This window comes from Microtus oregoni, unplaced genomic scaffold (assembly GCF_018167655.1).
Source record: "Microtus oregoni isolate MIOR12 unplaced genomic scaffold, Mior012 000019F_ref0000042, whole genome shotgun sequence".
NCBI classification, from domain to species: domain Eukaryota; kingdom Metazoa; phylum Chordata; class Mammalia; order Rodentia; family Cricetidae; genus Microtus; species Microtus oregoni.
In genome coordinates, this window is record NW_024543078.1 from 37,521,871 (window position 1) to 37,541,073 (window position 19,203).

At 44.3% G+C, this 19,203-nt stretch overlaps 1 protein-coding gene across 6 annotated transcripts in view; it reads left to right on the forward strand.

The window, feature by feature from the left end:
- LOC121459304 (protein SFI1 homolog) overlaps positions 1–19,203 on the forward strand; it is a 65,047-nt gene that overhangs the window by 15,520 nt on the left and 30,324 nt on the right. For all 6 annotated transcript variants that reach the window (XR_005975955.1, XR_005975956.1, XM_041668870.1 and 3 more), the window contains 4 exons: positions 1,335–1,429; positions 5,949–6,066; positions 10,195–10,297; positions 17,487–17,643. Coding sequence is in view for 4 of the 6 variants with exons in the window: in XM_041668870.1 (XP_041524804.1) it covers positions 1,335–1,429; positions 5,949–6,066; positions 10,195–10,297; positions 17,487–17,643 (473 nt within the window). In the remaining 2 variants the exon portion in view is untranslated. The remainder of the gene's footprint in view (positions 1–1,334; positions 1,430–5,948; positions 6,067–10,194; positions 10,298–17,486; positions 17,644–19,203) is intronic.

The following is a 19,203-nucleotide window of genomic DNA, read 5'->3' on the forward strand; positions in this document are numbered from 1 at the left end:
GATTATGGTCAAGAAAGGGTGTGTCCCACATGGAACATTGGGAAAATAGAGAGGCTGAGTCAGGGAGCTGAGTGGGAGAGCAAGTGGTTAGCCTGCAGTAGGTTTAATCCCTAGCACCAAAACACAATTAAAAACCAGAATATGGAAAAAGAACCTTTTAATCCTTGCCATTCACACTGCAAGGAGTAAATGGAGAGAAAGCTAAAAAGTACATCAAATGCCCATTTTTAGGGTAGGTACTCTAACTCAGCAGGTAAAGGCACTGCTGCTACTTGGTAAGCCAAGTTGGCTTCCCAAAACCCACTTAGGAGAGAGCCAGCTCCTTCCTGAACATTGTCCTCTGACCCCCACACTTTTGCTGTGACCCACACTCTCCTACACACACAATAAATACAATAGCTAAATTCTTTGTTTTTTATTTTTTTGTTTTTTTGGTTTTTTTTTTTTGTTTTTTTGAGACAGGGTTTCTCTGTGGTTTTGGAGCCTGTCCTGGAACTAGCTCTTGTAGACCAGGCTGGTCTCGAACTCACAGAGATCCGCCCGCCTCTGCCTCCCAAGTGCCGGGATTAACGGCGTGCACCACCACCGCCGGGCTTTTTGTTTTGTTTTTTTGAGATAGGATCTCAAAACTTACACTCTGGAACACAAAGGGGGAAAATTCATTGTGCTGTAGAGAGGAGGGATGGTGGCGTTTTGTTATTTTGTGTGTCTGGGGACTTTGCCTGCATGTATGTCTGTGCACTCTGGACATGAAGTGCCTGCAGAAGCCAGAAGAGGGTGTTGGCCCTGGAATTGGACTTACAGGTGGTGTGAGCTGCCTGTTGTCTTGGTGCTGGGAGCCTAACCCAGGTCCTCTGGAAAAGCAGCCAGTGTTGTTAAACATGGAGCTATCTCTCTAGCTCCAGTTATTATTTTAAGATGATTCTGCTGTCAAGGGTCAGAACAGCCCATTACTTAGGATTTCCATGTGCTTATCCTAGGTAGCATCCTCACTCCAAATGACCCCAATGTCTGCTGCTCAATTCTTTTTTTTAATATTTATTTCTTTATTTATTATGTATGCCGTATTCTGTCTGCATGCCAGAAGAGAGATCCTGATCAAATTACAGATGGTTGTGAGCCACCATGTGGTTACTGAGAATTGATCTCAGGAACTCTGGAAGAGCAGCCCGTGCTCTTAACCTCTGAGCCATCTCTCCAGCCCCTGCTGCTCAATTCTTTATCAACTACAGGTTTTCCCTTTCTACCACGCCCCTAAGTATAAAAGTGACTGGGTTTGCTGGGTAGAATTCCTTTGTCTTACCATAAGCACCCTTTGCATCTTGGCTCCTCAGATACTACTTATACAACCTGATGTTCCAGAACTGGAAGACCTTCGTGCAGCAGAGACGGCAGATGAGGAAGGGGCTCCACAGAGCTGAGCGTCATGGTGAGAGAGAAGACGTGCTTGACTTCCTTTCTTGTTCACGGAGTGTGATCTAGTTGAATCCCCTGCCATCATGGTCAGATTGTGTGTCTCTGTATGGCATAGCTTGTTCACTTGAAGCTCCTTAGGCAGATGTGAGCAGACTGTACCTGGCCTGCTGGTGCGCTTAAAGTGAACACAGCATAGCTGCACCCCTACAGTGTGGACCTGCACTTCCTCCTTTCCCTGTAGATGACAAGCCTTGCTTAGGTTAGTTCCGTTCCTCATGCTTCAGAAGCATTTATCTGGTGTTAGGAGAGCCTTCTGAAGGGACCACTTCCTGACAGTGATCCTCACCTTCTGATGATGTTGGTACTTCTTCATCACCTCTTTGCACTTATTCCCTCTCTTTTCCTTGTACACATAGCTGTAAGACTGCTTGGACGAAGATTAAACCATGCCACCCTGCAACGTCACTTGGCCTCTCTTAGTGAACTCAACACTTCGGTGTGACATTCATGGTTTCCCCTGTTCTCTCCCCCTAGCCTTGACCACACTGAATGTGCACTTCTTACCTTTCCTCGAGATCCAAAAGTTTCAGGCTCATTTTCATTTATTGATTAATTGTTATTATTATTATTATTATTATTGGTTTTTTGAGACAGGGTTTCCCTGTGTAACAGTCCTAGCTGTCCTAGAACTAGCCCTTGTAGACCATTCTGGCTTCAAACTCACAGAGATTCTCCTGCTTCTGCCTCCCGAGTGCTGGGATTAAAGGCGTGCTAAAGTGTGCGCCACCACCACCCGGCTAATTAATTTTTTTAAAATGTGTCTTTGTGCCATGTGCATGCAGAGGCCAGAAGAGAGCATTTGATCCCCTGGAACTGGACTTTCAGTTTGTTGTAAGCTGGGAATTGACCTGGGTCCTCTGGAAGAGCAGCGAGTGCTCTTAACTGGAGAGTCATTTCTCCAGCCTTGATTCAGTTGCATTTGAAGTGTTACCTTCCTAAGCTAGGTGTGTTGATACATGCCTGTAATCTCAACACTCAAGAGGTGGAGGAAGGAAAATGGAAAATTTCAGACTAGTTGGGGCTACGTAGAAAGTTCAAGGCTAGCCTCAGCTAGGTCACAAAATAACTAAATAAGTGATGAATGTTACCGTCCTTGTCTAGCTTTCTCCCCTCTCCCCAGGATGTTGGGTTCTTAGTTTAATATGAGACAGTTTCTATATTTAATCTGTAAGTAGCTAATGGTTTATTTTGTTGTTGTTGTTTCTAATTCTCATAAAGTAAGAGGTTTTTTTTGGTGTACAGTTCTATGATTATGGCAAATCCAGAGTCATTTTTGTATACAGAAACACAAATGTCTATTTTAGAAATGGGACAGCTATGCTGGTGCATGCCTGCAGTCACAGCACTGGAGAGGCGAGGGAGCAAGCAGATAGCTGGCTGTGGTTGCACACTCAGCTCCTGTTTCAAAAAATAAAATCAGTTGAGCATACATGCTTTTACTACCAGCACTCGAGAGGCAGGTGAATCTCTCTGAGTTCATAGAGTAACCTAAGCTACATAGTTCAGGCCAGCCAGGACTACAAAGTGAAACCATGCCTCAAAGAAACAAAAGAAACTAAAACCTCCTACGAAATAATAATAATTGATCCCTACAAATAGTTATCTGAGTTATCTATATAGATAGTTCAGATATTTTATTTTGGTTTTACTTTGGTTTGCCTTTCTCTAATAATTAATGGTATCTTTTCTCGTTCTCACTATTAATGTATATGCACTTCCACATATGCACACATATCTATCATCTGCCTGCCTATATCAGTGTATTAGTTAGGTTCTCTAAAGGAACAGAACTGATAGAATTAACTAATATGTGTCTATATACATATGTATATTATGCATATGCACACATATCTATCATCTGTCTGCCTATATCAGTGTATTAGTTAGGTTCTCTAAAGGAACAGAACTGATAGAATTAACTAATATGTGTCTATATACATATGTATATTATGTATCATGTTAATACATAATTGATTCTGTTAATTACTGATACATATTATATACATTAAAAGGAATTTGTGAGAGTGGCTTACAGGCTGTGGTACAAGTAGGACCATAATGGTCTCTTGATGGAAAGGCCAAGGATCTGGTAGTCGTTCAGTTCACAAGACTGGATGTCTCAACTGTTGAATCTGGTGCCAGAGTCCCAGGGAAGTCCTAGAGAGCTGCTGGTCTTCAGTCTTTGTTTGGAATTCAGAAAATGTAGGTTCTAACCCCAGCAAAGGAGTATCTCAGGGACAGGGTAGATGAAGTTGCCAAGGAGAGTGAGGGCAAGCAGGCGAACAGCCAAGGCTTCCTATTTCCATGTCCTTTTATGCAGGCCACCACCAGAAGACATGCCCAAATTTAATGTGATTCTTCCACTATGACTTAGTCAAGAAAAGTTCTTTACAGGTGTGCCCAGCTATTTGGGTTTAGTTAATTCCAGTTGTAGTTAAGCTGACAACCTAGATTGGCCAGAATTTTTTTATATTTTTTGTGTTTGTTGGAAGTTCTTTTTTTTTTTTTTTTTTGGTTTTTCGAGACAGGGTTTCTCTGTGGCTTTGGAGCCTGTCCTGGAATTAGCTCTTGTAGACCAGGTTGGTCTCGAACTCACAGAGATCTGCCTGCCTCTGCCTCCCAAGTGCTGGGATTAAAGGCGTGTGCCACCACCGTCCGGCCATGGAAGCTCTTTTTTTTTTCTTTTTTATTTATTTATTTATTTTTTTTTTTGGTTTTTCAAGTCAGGGTTTCTCTGTGGTTTTGGAGCCTGTCCTGGAACTAGCTCTTGTAGACCAGGCTGGTCTCGAACTCACAGAGATCCGCCTGCCTCTGCCTCCCGAGTGCTGGGATTAAAGGTGTGCGCCACCACCGCCCGGCTGGAAGTTCTTTTTAAAAAAAAAAAAATTTTTTTTTTTTATATCTTTGAATGTTTTGCCCTGCATGTGAGTCATAGAGATCTACCTGCCTCTGCCTCCTGAGTGCTGGAATTAAAGGTGTATACCTCCACTACCAGGCTGCTTCTGGGTTCTTTTGTTTGAGACAGGGTTTCTCTGTAGCTTGGGAGCCTGTCCTGGAACTTGCTTTGTTGACCAGGCTGGCCTCGAACTCACAGAGCTCTACTCTGCCTGCCTCTGCCTCCCGAGTGCTGAGATAAAGGTATGTGCCACCACTGTGTTTCCAGGCTAGGGAAAAGGGTCTCAGTAAATTGCTTTGCACAGCAAGCTTGAGGACCTGAGGGTGATTCTTTAGTGCTCACATAAAAAGCCAGGCTTGCCCTCAAACCAGCACTGGGAAGTGGAGGCAGGAGGATTCCTGTGGCCAGCTAGTCTAGTTTAATAGATGAGCTCCAAGTTTACTGAAAAACTCCGTCTTAAAAAATAAGGCCAAGCCAAAATACAAAACAAAACAGAAAAACAAAAGCTGGAGGGGCTCCAGTCCAGCACAGTTGGCAGAGGGCTTGCCTTGCACATTTAAGTTTCATTTAAATGCTTGTGACCAGCACCACTTGTCACCTGTGCTGTCTCCATTCTTTTTCAATTTGTAACACTACACAGTGTTTCCAGCAGAGGGCGCTTGGAGGCTAGAGACGAGATATGCGAAGTACAGGAAGTCCTTGAGCTGGTATGGCAACCTGAAATACTTGTTTTTTTACGTTTGTTGGTTTAAATGTGTGAGGGCTCCTGTATACCATAGTGCTCATGAGAGGTCAGAAGTCAGCTCACAGGAGTCAGTTCTCTCCTCCTTCTGTGTGACTGAGCTCCAGGGATTAAATTCAGGCCACCACGGAGTCATCTCACTGACCCTCTCTACCCTTCTTATTGTTGTTGGCTTTGTTCTGCTGAGACAGGGTCCTTTTTATTTATTTATATTGTTTTTTTTTTTCCAGACAGAATTTCACTGTGTTTAACAGTCTTCGTTGTCCTGTAACTTGCTTTGTAGATCAGGCTAGCCTCGAACCCAGGCTAGCCTCAAACCCACAGAGATCCACGTGCCTCTGCCTCCGAGTGCTGGGATTAAAGGCATGTACCGTCACTGCCCGGCATCTGGTTTTATTTTATTTTTTATTTTTATTGATTTTTTATTGAGCTCTACAATTTTCACTGCTCATCTCCCTGCCTCTACCCTTCCCCCTCTAACCCTCCCCCAAGGTTCCCATGCTCCCAATTTACTCAGGAGATCTTGTCTTTTTCTACTTCCCATGTAGATTAGATCTATGTAAGTCTTTCTTAGTGTCTGATTTTATTTTTAGTGATGTTTATGTGCATATGTCAGTGTGTAGACATGTGCAGGTGACTGCAGAGGCCAGAGGAAAGGCATCAGATCCCTGCAATTGTCCTGGAACTGGAGTCCCAGGGGGTTGTGAGCTGCCCAGTGTGGATGTGAGGAACTGAACTGGACCTGTGTAAGAGCAGTGGATGCTCTTAACTGCTGAGCCATCTCTCCAGTTCAGTTTCTGCCCTTTAAAAAAGGTCTCTCTTTGATGTCTTTAGCTAGAAAGCAGAAGATGCGCCAAGCCTGGAAGTCCTGGCTGATATACATGGTTGCTCGTAGGACCAAACTTCACATGCAGACCACTGCTCTAGAGTTCAGGCGGTGGAGCGTCTTACGGTGAGTGTGTGCAGCACCACAGGTTGGCTGCCGTCGTTTCACCTCAGCACTGGGATGAGGCTTTAATTCACCCATCTCAGCACAGTGCTTAGAACACAGTGGGTGCCTATAAATACCCCTTGATGACATCCATCTGTAATATTGATTGTTCATATAAACATGATTAATTCTAATTAAGTACTTACAGTGTCCTGAGCCTGTGTTAACTTTGTGTACAGAATGTTTGGTGGTAGGGCTATGAGCAGGCTATTTTTGTCAGCTTAACCTAGTGTAGAGTTATCTGAAAGGAGGGACCCTCAGAGAGAAAATGCCTGTATAAGACTGGGCTGCAGGCAAGCATTTCCTTAATTAGTAATTGATGTGGGCCTCGTCCATTGTGGGTGGTGCCATTCCTGGTGAGATGGTTCTAGCTTCTATAAGAAAGCCAGCTAAGGCCGGGCGGTGGTGGCGCACGCCTTTAATCCCAGCACTCAGGAGGCAGACGCAGGCGGATCTCTGTGAGTTCTAGGCCAGCCTGGTCTACAAGAGCTAGTGCCAGGATAGGCTCCAAAGCTACAGAGAAACCCTGTCTCAAAAAACTAAAAAATAAACAAACAAACAAAACTAACAAACAAACAAAAAAAACAAACCACAAAGCCAGCTAAGCAATGGGGAGCATGCTAGTAAGCAGGCACCCTCTATGACTTCTACATCAGCTCCTGCCTCCAGAGTCCAGCCCTGCTTGAGTTTCTGTCCTGACTTCTTTCAGTGATGAACAATGTGATATGGAAGTATAAGCCAAATAAGCTCTTTCTTTTCCAAGTTGATTTTGGTCATGGTGTTTCATCACAGATAGAAACCCTGACTAGGACAGGGTGGTCCAGGGAAGTGAGCTTAGGGTCTATTTCATGGTTGACAAATACTCTACCACTAAGCCATGTCCATTCCCGTTTTATTTTGAGTAGTCTGACCTTGGACTCTCTCTGTAGCCCAAGCTAGTTCTAGACCTTCCACCCTCCTGACTCAGCCGGAGAGTTGGGGTTATAGGTCTGTACCACTTTATGGGGCTATGTATGTGTTATAATGTAAAGTATTTCATTTACTCCTTGGCATAAAACGTAAGTACATTAGTCTGTACATCATCATGTCCAGTAAGGCTCCGGAAAGTCAAGGACTTGTCTGAAGTTTTGTAAATTGTAAAAAACAAAACAAAAGAAAAAAAAAACCAAGAAGAGGCCTCATGCTCTGCCGCTGCCACTGCTCTGCACTGCACACACAGGACAATCCATCTTGAGTCTCTTGACACGTGTAACAAAGCTGCTCCGTGACTGGTCCTGAATGGAGTGCTGTGAACACTCAGGAGAGGCAGGCATAGAGACAGCCTTCTAGCCTTCCCGCTGCACTCACATGGATCTGAGTCCTGGCCCAACATGTCACTGGTCATTTCACCTCTCCGTGATTCCTTGTTCTCTTCTGTGAAATGGGTTTATCACCAATTATCTTTCTAGATTATTGGGAATTGATACCTCTGAAGTAGTTAGCTGTATCCAGGACATCTTTGGACAGAAAGAACTTTTATTTATGTGTGTATGCATGTATATGATGTATGTACATGATTCCACATGTATACAAAGATTGGTTTCTTCCTCACTTTCTACCTTTGTATTTTTTTTTAAAGATTTATTTATTTATTTATTTATTATGTATACAACATACTGCCTCCGTGTATACCCACATGCCGGAAGAGGGTGCCAGATCTCATTACAGATGGTTGTGAGCCACCATATGGTTGCTGGGAATTGAACTCAGGACCTCTGGAAGAGCAGCTGGTGCTCTTAACCACTGAGCCATCTCTCCAGCCCCCTACCTTTGTATTTTTGAGACAGGTTTTCTTTGTGTAGCTCTGGCTGTCCTGGAACTCAGTATGTAGACTAGGCTGGTGTCAAACTCAGAGATCCACCTTCCTTTGCCTCCTTAACTGGAATTAAAGGCATGTGCCACCATTACCCTTTTTTGTGTTGTTGTTTTTTTTTTTTTTTTGAGACAGGGTCTTAATATGTAGGCCCGATTAGCCTCAAACTCATAAAAATCCTCCTGCCTCTGCCTTCCAAGTTCACCACCACCACCACCATGCCAGGCTCTACTTTACTTTTTAAGAAAGGATCTCTCAGTGAACTCACTAAGTCAGCTAAACTGGCTGGCCAACCACCAATCTTCAAGGGAGCCATCTTGACACTCTCCCTGTAGCGTGGAGATTACAGATGCTTGTCACTGTACCTGGGTTTTTATGTAGGTGCTAGAGATCCAAACTCAGGTTCTCATGATTGCACAGCAAGCACCTTGCTATCAGAGCCATCTCAGCCTTAAAATATGATTTAGGGCTGGGCAGTGGTGGTACATGCCTTTAATCCCAGCACTTCAGAGTCAGAGGCAGGCAGATCTCAAGGCCAGCCTGGTCTACAGAGTAAGTTACAGGACAGCCAGGGCTACACAGAAAAACCTTGTCTCCAAAATCCAAAAAGGGGGGAAAAAAAAAGAAGACGAAGAAGGAGGAAAGAAGAAAGAAAGAAAGAAAGAGAGAGACGACTAGGGCTAAGATAAAGATGTGGCTACAAGAGGTGGGAAGGGAGGAAGGAGACATCACGCAGGATTGGAAACCTGAAAACCACTTTTGTTTTTCCTTCAAGTTTTCTAATGAAATCTGAGTTTTAATAGTAGGCACTACCATTTTTGAAGACTAAATTGTATAGGTAAGGTCTAGAGCGCGCCAAAGGGTTAGGGCTGTTGTCTAGTTGTATAGGTAAGATCTAGAGAGCGCCAAATGGTTGCAGCTATTGCTCAGTTGTGTAGATGAGATTTAGAGAGTGCCAAATGGTTAGGGCTGTTGTCTAGTTGTGTAGGTAAGATCTAGAGAGCGCTGATGGAGGTGGGTCTTCTGTCTATGTGTTAATTTCATTGGTTAATAAAGAAACTGCCTTGGCCTTTAATAGGACAGAAAATTAGGTAGGCAGAGTAGACTGAACAGAATGCTGGGAGAAAGAAGCCGAGTCAGGCAGACGATATAGCTCTCCTCTCCAAGATGGATGCAGGTTAAGATCCTTTCCGGTAAGCCACCACCTCGTGATGCTACACAGATTATTAGAAATGGGTTAATCAAGATGTGAGAGTTAGCCAGTAAGAGGCTAGAGCTAATGGGCCGAGCAGTGTTTAAAAGAATACAGTTTCCGTGTAATTATTTCGGGGGGTAAAGCTAGCCAGTGGCGGGATGCAGCCTGCCACTCCTCACTACAGAGCACCAGATGGTTGCAGCTGTTGCTTAGTTGGTTGGTAGCTTGCCTGGCACACACAGCCCTGAGTTCATCTTCAGTACTGTAAACAAACAAGTGAGTGGGTGATAATTTATAGTACTTAAGACTGGCTCTGATGTTAGTTTCTGTTCCTTCAACTTTTTAACATTATGTTATTTAATATGTGAGAAAAGGATGATGCCTGTGAAGGTCAGAGAAAACTTATTTACACAAGTCAGTTCCCTCCTACCATGGTGGGTCCCTGTAGCATAATTAATAAAAACTCAGAGACAGAAATTAGGGTTCAGCTTGAAGGTCAGAAAAGCAAAACAGCCAGCCACTGGCTCTTAGCTCTACCTCAGTCTGAAATGGCGATCCTGCCTCCAGGAATCTCAGGATGAGACTGAGCCAAGAGCTGTCTCCTCCTGCCTTAAATTCTTCTCTAGTGCTGGGATTAAAGAGTGCAACACTACAGCCTGGTTTCTATGGCAACTAGTGTGGCTACTGGGATTAAAGGTGTGTGTCACCACTGTAAGGCTGACCAGTGTGGCTGTGTTACTCTCTGAACTTCAGGCAAGCTTTATTTATTAAAATACAAATGAAATATCACTACAGGTCCCTGGGATTGAACTCAGGTTATCAGACTTGGTGGCAAGCACCTTTTCTCCATAAACCACCTCTTCATTCCCTGGACTACTCTTGATTTTTGTTTTTCTTTGCAGCAGTGGGTCTAGCAGGCATCAGTTAAAGATGGTACTGTGAGGGAGAGACTTGGGCTGAACAGAAGCACAGCCCTAATGGTCCTTGTCTTTTCTGTGTCTCCCCCCTCCCCCCCACTAACTCCTTTGGTTTGCTCTTTCAGTTTCTGGTGGAGCAAGTGGAGGTGGCAACTAGCACAAGCCCAAGCTGACCGTGCTCTCCACACAGCAGCTGTGAAGCATAGAGCCCAGAGTCTCCAGCTGCAGGTCTGTCTGGCACACTCAAGCGTTGGTAATTAACTATGTAATTAACAGGAAGGCTTCTCACTGCTGCTGCTTGTTGGGAGTGTATCTGGGGAGATGGGGTGGGAGAGCAGTGCAGAAGGCAGGGCTGTGCCAGACAGGCGCTGCTCTAGGAATGTGTACCTGCTCTCTAAAATTTCCATGCAGAGCCGGGCGATGGTGGCACACGCCTTTAATCCCAGCACTCGGGAGGCAGAGGCAGGCGGATCTCTGTGAGTTCGAGACCACCCTGGTCTACAGAGCTAGTTCCAGGACAGGCTCCAAAGCCACAGAGAAACCCTGTCTCGAAAAACAACAAAAAAAATTTCCATGCAGAGCCGAGGTCACAAAGTTGATTAGAAACTGTTTAAAATATGTTCTTATCTGCTCATTGTTGTTTTTCTACAGCAAATGAGAAAATAATGCAGGTAGAAACAAAGACTGAGAAGAAAACAACCTTTCTGCTTTGCCCTTACAAGGTGTTTGGTTTCTAGTTTTTGAATCAGAGTCTCACGTGGTCTAGGCTGGCCTTGAACTTGCTATGTAGTAGTGGATGATCTTTGAATCCTCTTGCCTCCAAGTGGCAGGACTGTGCTCACTGACTGAAACCCACCACTCCGTGCATGAATATATGTTAATAAAACCCACCTGGCCTCTGAGGTTACCCGCACAGACATATGCCCATAAGCATAAAATGAAATCAACTGTCTTACAAACTGAAAAAATGATTTAGTGGCTAAGAGCACATACTCTCTTGTAGAGGACCTGAATTTGGCTTCCAGAAACCACATTAGGCAGCTCACAACCACCTATAACTCCAACTCCAGGGGATATGATGCCTTCTGGCCTTTTCAGGTACCTGAACTCAGGTATATATACCTACCTGCACACAGACACACACATACACATAAATCCCAGCCCTCAGGAGTCAGAGGCAGGTGAACTTCTGTGAGTTTGAGGCCAGCCTGAACTACAGAGTGAGTTCTAGGACAGCCAGCACTGCACAGAGAAATCCTGTCTCAAAAACACAAAACAAAACAACAACAATAACAAAACAACAATGCTGGGCAGTGGTGGCACACACATGCCTTTAATTCTAGCACTTGGGAAGCAGAGGCAGGCGGATCTCTGTAAGTTCAAGGCCAGCCTGGTCTAAGAGTTAGTTCCAGGACAGGCTTCAAAGTTCAAAGCCACAGAGAAACCCTTTCTCGAAAAAACAAAACATAAAAACCCAACAACAACAACAACAAAAAGATGAAGAAGAAAGAAAGAAAATTTCAAGTGAGATTTTTGGCAAGATGGTAGTTGGAGTGTGTGTTTGTATGTGTTTATGATTTATTTATTTTATTTTACATGTGTAAATTTCTCCCTGCATGTATTTATGTCAGTGCACCATGTGTGTGTCTGGTGCCAACAGAGGGCAGAAGAGAGTATCACCTGGAACTAGAGTTACAGATGGATGTTATGTGGGTCCTGGGAATCAAACCTGAGTCCTCTGAAAGAGCAGCTATCTCTCCAGACTCAGGTTCTGGCTGTTTTGAAAGTGACTAATAGGATTTGCTCATGGGGAGATTAAGTCAGGGAAGGAATCCTGTGGTGACTACTGGTTTTGGTTGAGCACCTGCAACAGTGGAGTTGCCCTTTACTGACATGGAACTTCTGAAGGAGAAGCAGCCTGTGGGGAAGGATTGGGGGAAGCTGTGCTCTTCACTCGGAATGCTGAGCCTGGTACTCCCTGAGTCTCCACAGAGAGGTACAGATGCTTCTGTAACAACTGAAATACCGGGGAAGGGTCCAGGTAGGATCCTACCCTTGGGAGTCCTTGAATGAAGATGGCATTTGCAGCTGAGGGAGGAGTAAGCAGTGAAGGGGAGTGACAGGAGAGGCTGTGGGACAGGCACTGTGAAGTCGGCAGCAGGAACACTGAGGACCTGAAGGGATCCAGCAGAGAAGGTGTCTGCCATGCCAGATGCCATTCTGCCAGGTTAGGCAGGGTGAGGACAGACTTGACCTTTGGGCTGAGCCACGTGGAAATGGTTGATAGACTTGATAAGCAGTTTCTGTGAGCACAAGGGAGTGCTTTCAGGAAAGCCTGCTAGGGAGAAGTTACAAAATGGCGAGCTCGTGTCAGCCGCAGGGCTCAGGGTGCTAAAGGGTTGTGTCTGCAAATACCGAATTGCAGAAAAAAGGGGGGCAATATGTACACTTCACCCAGTTAATCCTATTTTCCATGGGGTTTTGTGTTTTGTTTTCTTTGTTATGGTTTTTCGAGACAGAGTTTCTCTGTGTATCTCTGGCTGTCCTGGAACTTGCTTTGTAGGCCATGCTGGCCTCGAACTCACAGAGATCCACCTGCCTCTGTCTGCCTCCCTGAGTGCTGGGATTAAAGTTGTGTGTCACCATCGCCCGGCTATTTGTTTTTGTTTTTTTGAGACAGGGTCTTACTATGTAGCCTTGACTGTCTTGGACCTCATTACATAGACCAGACTGGCCTCTAATTCACAGAAATCTACTTGACTCTGCCTCTTGAGTGCTGAGATTAAAGGTGTGAACCACCATGTTCAGCCATTCTTCATGTTTTAACAACCATGCAAATGTATTTTTTACTCCTTTTTAAATATTCAGGAAATGCAGGGAGGGAGCCTGGACCAAAGTTCAATTTTCTCCACCATACAGATGGCTCACAACCATCTGTAACTCCATCTCCAGGGGATCCAATTTCTCTGGTTTTCAGACAGCTGCACACACATGCACATACCCACACAACATACACACATACTACATATATAATTAAAAACAATAAAATTAAAAATAATAAAAATTCAGGGTTGTTTAATTTTTCTTTTTTCAAGACAGTGTTTCTCTCTGTAGACCTGGCTGTCTTGGAACTCTCTCTGCAGACCAGGCTGGCCTCACACTCAGAGATCCTCCTGCCCCTGACTCCTGAGTGCTGGAGTTAGAGATGTGAGGCATCTCCCACTTCAGTTCAGGGTGTTAAGACCATGCTGTGGGGCTCAGAGGTGCGACTGCCCTTTGAGAGGTCCTGAGTTCAATTCCCACATATGGTGGCTCACAACCGTCTATCGTGGGATCTGGTGCTCTCTTCTGCCTGCAGGGATACACGCAGGCAGAACACTTTATACATAGTAAATAAATCTTTAAAAAAAAAAAAGACCTGCTGAACTCTAATTCCTGATCCTCCTGCCTCAGCCTCTTTTTTTTTTTAAATATTTATTTATTTATTATGTATACAATATTCTGTCTGTGTGTATGCCTGCTGGCCAGAAGAGGGCACCAGACCCCATTACAGATGGTTGTGAGCCACCATGTGGTTGCTGGGAATTGAACTCAGGACCTTTGGTAGAGCAGGCAATGCTCTTAACCTCTGAGCCATCTCTCCAGCCCCTGCCTCAGCCTCTTAAATAATCCTGAGATTACAAGCAGCTCCCATACCCAGTTTAAGAATAAATATAGTTCTCTCATTTATTAATTTATCTATTTATTTGTCTATCTATCTATCTATCTATTTATTTTGGGTTTTTGAGACAGGGTTTCGCTGTTGTTTTAGAGCCTGTCCTGGAACTAACTCTTGTAGACCAGGTTGGCCTTAAACTCACAGAGATCCACCTGCCTCTGCCTCCCGAGTGCTGGGATTAAAGGCTTGCACCACCACCGCTTGGCCTGAATATAGTTCTCTCTTGATGATTTTTTAAAAATATTTATTTATTATGTATACAATATTCTTTCTGTGTGTATTCTGTGTGTATGCCTGAAGACCAGAAGAGGGCACCAGACTCCATTACAGATAGTTGTGAGCCACCATGTGGTTGCTGGGAATTGAACTTAGGACCTTTGGAAGAGCAGGCAATGCTCTTAACCTCTGAGCCTTCTCTCCAGCCCCTTGTTGATTTTTTTGTTTGTTTGTTTGTTTTTGGACAGTGTCTCATGTCCCCTCTTGACCTTGAGCTTGTGGGCCCCTTGCTTCCACCACATGCCGATGGCATGTGCCCAGGGCCTGGCTTGTGCTTAGTTTTTCTGAGCCACTTGAAAGTTGTAGATGTAATGTTCACCCTCAGTACATTTTGATATGGTGCCCTCTTCTGTCCTGCTGACATATATGCAGTGAGAACACTATACATAATAAATTAATAAATCTAAAAAAAAGTGTGCTCTTGCAAAGAACCAAGTTCCATTCCCAGTGTCGATGTTAAGGTGATTCATAGCCACCTGTAACTTCAACTCCAGGGGATCCAGTGCTTCTGGCCTCTGAGTATACCTGTGCCCGTACACATAAAGCTTTTAAAAGGAAATGGAAAAAAATAAAACCATACAATACAATTTTATGTCTGATACAGAGCCCAATGCAAAGTCACTGGTTTGATTTTTTTGGTTGTTGTTTTTTTTTATTTTTTTATTTTTACTGCATTGGTGTTTTGCCCATATGTATGTTTGTGTGAGGGTGTTGGTTCCCTGGAACTGGAGTTACAGACAGTTCTGAACCACCATGTTGGTGGTGGGAATTGAACCTGGATCCTCTGGAAGAACAGTCAGTGCTCTCAACCACTGAGCCATCTCTCCAGCCCTGTTTTTCAGAGGCTTACTTATTTACTATGTACATAGTGTTCTACCTGCATTACCTGCATGCTAGAAAGGGCACTAGATCTCATTACCGATGGTTGTGAGTCACCATGTGGTTGCTGAGAATTGAACTCAGGACCTCTGTAAGAGCAGGTAAAGCAGCCATTGCTCTTAACCTCTTAGCCATCTCTCTAGCCCCTCTCCCCTTTTTGTTGTTTTTTTAAGACAAGGTTTTTCTGTGTAACAGCCCTGGCTATCCAGAAACTCAATCTGTAAACCAGGCTGGCCTTGAACTCACAGAGGTACACCTGTCTTTGCTGGGATTAAAGGCGTGCACCATCACCACCTGGCTAGTCACCTGTTTCTTTTTTTGTTTGTTTGGTTTTTTTATTTTTTTATTTTTTTAAATTTATTTATTTATTAAAGATTTCTGTCTCTTCCCCGCCACCGCCTCCCATTTCCCTCCCCCTCCCCCAATCAAGTCCCCCTCCCTCCTCAGCCCGAAGAGCAACCAGGGTTCCCTGCCCTGTGGGAAATCCAAGGAACCCCCACCTCCATCCAGGTCTAGTAAGTTGAGCATCCAAACTGCCTAGGCTCCTACAAAGCCAGTACGTGCAGTAGGATCAGAAACCCATTGCCATTGTTAGTCACCTGTTTCTGATTGTCGTATCCTGAAGGGCATTTTTAAAAAGATGTATTTATTTTATATATATGTGCACTCTGTTCATGCACACAGAAGAGAAAATCAGATCCCATTACAGATGGTTGTGAGCCACCATGTAGGTGCTGGAAATTGAGCTCAGGTCCTCTGGAAGAGCAGCCAGTGCTCTTAACCCCTGAACCATCTCTCCAGGTTATGAAGGGCATTTTTTTTAAATTTATTTTAGAAAAAAAAAAGTTGTCTTGTGATGGCAGATTTAATCCCAGGACTGGGGAGGCAGAGGAAGGAGGACCTCTGTGAGTTCAAGGCCAGCCTGATCTACTAAGCAAGTTCCCGGAGATCCAGAGCTATACAGAGAAACCCTGCCTTTAAAACAAACAAACAAACAAACAAAATAGAGTGGGAGAATAGTACATATGTCCACTGGTTTCTCAAATCTAGTAGAAAATGAAGGCCAAAGGTATAGGAGAGGTTCACATTTCCAGTGATACACTTGAGAAGGCAAGAGAAGATGGCATGTAGCCATAGTGAGGGTGACCTTTGACTGGAGCTTGGCCAGTTTGACTAGAGCTGGGGCAGGCAGATTTAGTTACCTGGTGCAGCCTGCAGAAAATTCTCAATTGCCTTTTTAAAAGATTTATTTCTTTATGCATGTATGTGCGTGTGTGTGTTTACATGTACACATACATATGTGCGTGGGTGCTCACAGAAGCCAGAGGGGCACCAGTTCTCCTAGAGCGGTAGTTACAAGTGGTTGTAAGACACCCAATATGGGTGCTGGCAGCTGAAATCCGGTCCTCTGCAAGAACAGTTTTCCCTCTTAATCACTGACTCATATCTCTAGCCCCCTGCCTCATTTTTGGGGGGACTTGGAAGAATGATATTCACCTAAGAGGAGGGAAGTAAGAGATATAACAGATTTAGAAAAAGATAAGAAATCTCTATATTCAAACTAGGGCATGAGTTATCTTTGCCTATATGTAACCTTCTCATAGGTCCACATTTTGAATAATTTTAAGGGAATCCTGTTGTCCACTCTCACCTTTACAGGCTCCCTTTCCTGAAATGTAAGAGAACGGCATCCCCAGTACCACTTCCAAGGAAAAGACAGGCCTGCATTCATCGTAAACTTGGATTTACTATGTATTACACCCAGGGTGTCATTTAGTTTCATTATTCTGTGTGTGTGTGTGTGTTGTGTGTGTGTGTGTGTGTGTATGTGTGTGTGTAAATTTGTATGTCTGTACATCATGTATGTGCCTGGCACCTCAGAGGACAGAAGAGGGTGACAGATTCTCTGGAGCTGAAGTTACAGATGGTTTTGAGCCGCCTATGGGTGCTGGGAACTGGACCTGAGTCCTTTGTAAGAGCAAAAACCATTGAACTATCTTTCTATCCCTACCCCTACCCCATTATGCCTTTTTTAGCACAAAACTTTTATTATCTGTGGTTGCATGGAACTATCATAGAAATTTCACACTAGCTGCTGACATCAGCATTTGTTCTATCGGATCCATTTCCTTCACAGCTCCCTAGCATCTATGTCTTCATCCCTTGTGTAGGTAGGCCATCTCCATGTCTTCCTTCAGCCAAGTCACCAGGGCAGCTGGGCTCGGAAGCTTCACCCTAAACCCATCATGTACTTGCTACTTTCTTCTCCTCCTCCCCAACCCCACCTCTTTGTAGCTCTGGCTGTCATGGAACTTGCTCTGCAGACTAGGCTTGCCCTAACTCAGAGATCCTCCTGAGTGGGTGCTGGGAGGTGTGTGCTCCCTTACCTGGCTGTAAGTTACTTTTTACAGCTTCTCTTTTTTGTTTGTAACTTCTTTGTTCCCTCAAGTTTGTTTTGTTTTGTTTGAGGCAGGATCTCACATAGCCCAGGCTGACCTCAAACCCACTGTGTGGCTGAGAATGACATTGATCTGGTCTTTTCAGGCATGGTCACGATGGCAAGAGCAGCTCCTAAATAGCCAGCAGGAAAGAGGGAAGGTGGTCACTGCTGTGCGACACCATCAGTGCTGTCAGAAGCAGAGATCTTTGAAGGCTTGGCTTCAGTACCTCCACATCTGCAGGGTAAAGAGATGGCAGAACGGTGAGTAAGAAGCCTGGGCCTCCAAGCTTGGCCTGGTCAGAGCAATCTCTCCACTGCCTGTGGCCCTCCATGAAGAGGAAACCGAATGCCTTACACCACAATTTGGACAGCAGGAAATTTAGAAAAGTACATCACCCTTGGTTCTTCTCATTTATTTCCATTTGGCTTTCCCTAGCATGCCTAACTTATATTCAAATAGTCTTAATGTATTGATTCTTTTATATTTAATTTCAAATGCTAACTTTTCGTATTGTGATGGGTATGATCATATCTACAGTTTTTTATTGTGCTTGTTTTTTTTTGTTTTTGTTTTTCGAGACAGGGTTTCTCTGTGGTTTTGGAGCCTGTCCTGGAACTAGCTCTTGTAGACCAGGCTGGTCTCGAACTCACAGAGATCCGCCTGGCTCTGCCTCCCGAGTGCTGGGATTAAAGGTGTGTGCCACCACCGCCTGGCTATTGTGCTTGTTTTTACATTGTATTTCTTCTTTATCAAGAATGCCAGTTTTAATGATTACTTGTATTTTTAGAATGACTTGCTTTCTTTGTCTTATTAATACAGTGTTTATCACCTTTCTCTCTGTCAAACCTTGTGCTAATTACTTTCCCAGACTTCCTGGGACGGTACAGGAAAGGGAACATATACAATAGAGGAGACATGGGAGAAGGGGCTATGTCAGGTGGGGTCGGGACAGCAGCTTCATATGTTGACAATGATGAGGAGGACACCTTTAGGCAAAAGAGCCCCCAGATCTCTGAGAGGACAAAGCAAAGAATCAAGGAGAAGAGCTGTTGCTTCAGAAAAGGGTTTCTGGTGTACCCAGTGATGAGACTCCCCAAATAGACCCAGTTCAGCTCAGAGACAACCACCCCAACTGTCAGGCCAGCCCTAATGAACCTGGCTGCTGTGCTGATGTCCCTTGAAATGACACTGGTTTGGAAGCTGTAGCTAGCATGAGTAAGAGTGAGATCTGAGACTGCCAAACCAAGGCTCTCGTTCTTCAGTGTCTCTGTTTGAGCAGCACTTCAGCTAGTGATTAACTTCATTGCTGAGTTCAGGAGTGGGTACATTTTCAGGAGTGACAGACTATGTACCTTGTTTTACTTCTTTCTCTGTGGCTTGCTATGTAGCTAGGTAGCTGGCCCCTGGAGTCTTCCTCTCTTCTTTTTTCTTGCTCCTCGATCTTTTCTTCCCAGATCTCTCCTCCTTTTTATTCTCTCTGCCTGCTAGCTTCACTATCCTTTCTCCTGCCTTGCTATTGGCCATTCATTCTTTATTAGACCATCAGGTGTTTTAGCCAGGCAGAGTAACACAACTTCACAGAGTTAAGCAAATGCAACATAAAAGAATGCAACACATCTTTGCATCATGAAACAAATGTTGCACAGCACAAACAAATGTAATGCATCTTTAACTACTGTTTTACAACACACAGTGGCCTGGTATTGCTGACCACAGCTCCATATGGTGGATCTGAAGCCACAGCTCCCACAAGGCCCTAACTCCAGGCTAACTGGCTCTGTCACCTCGTTTCTGATTTTAGACAAGGGGCTATGTTCCTT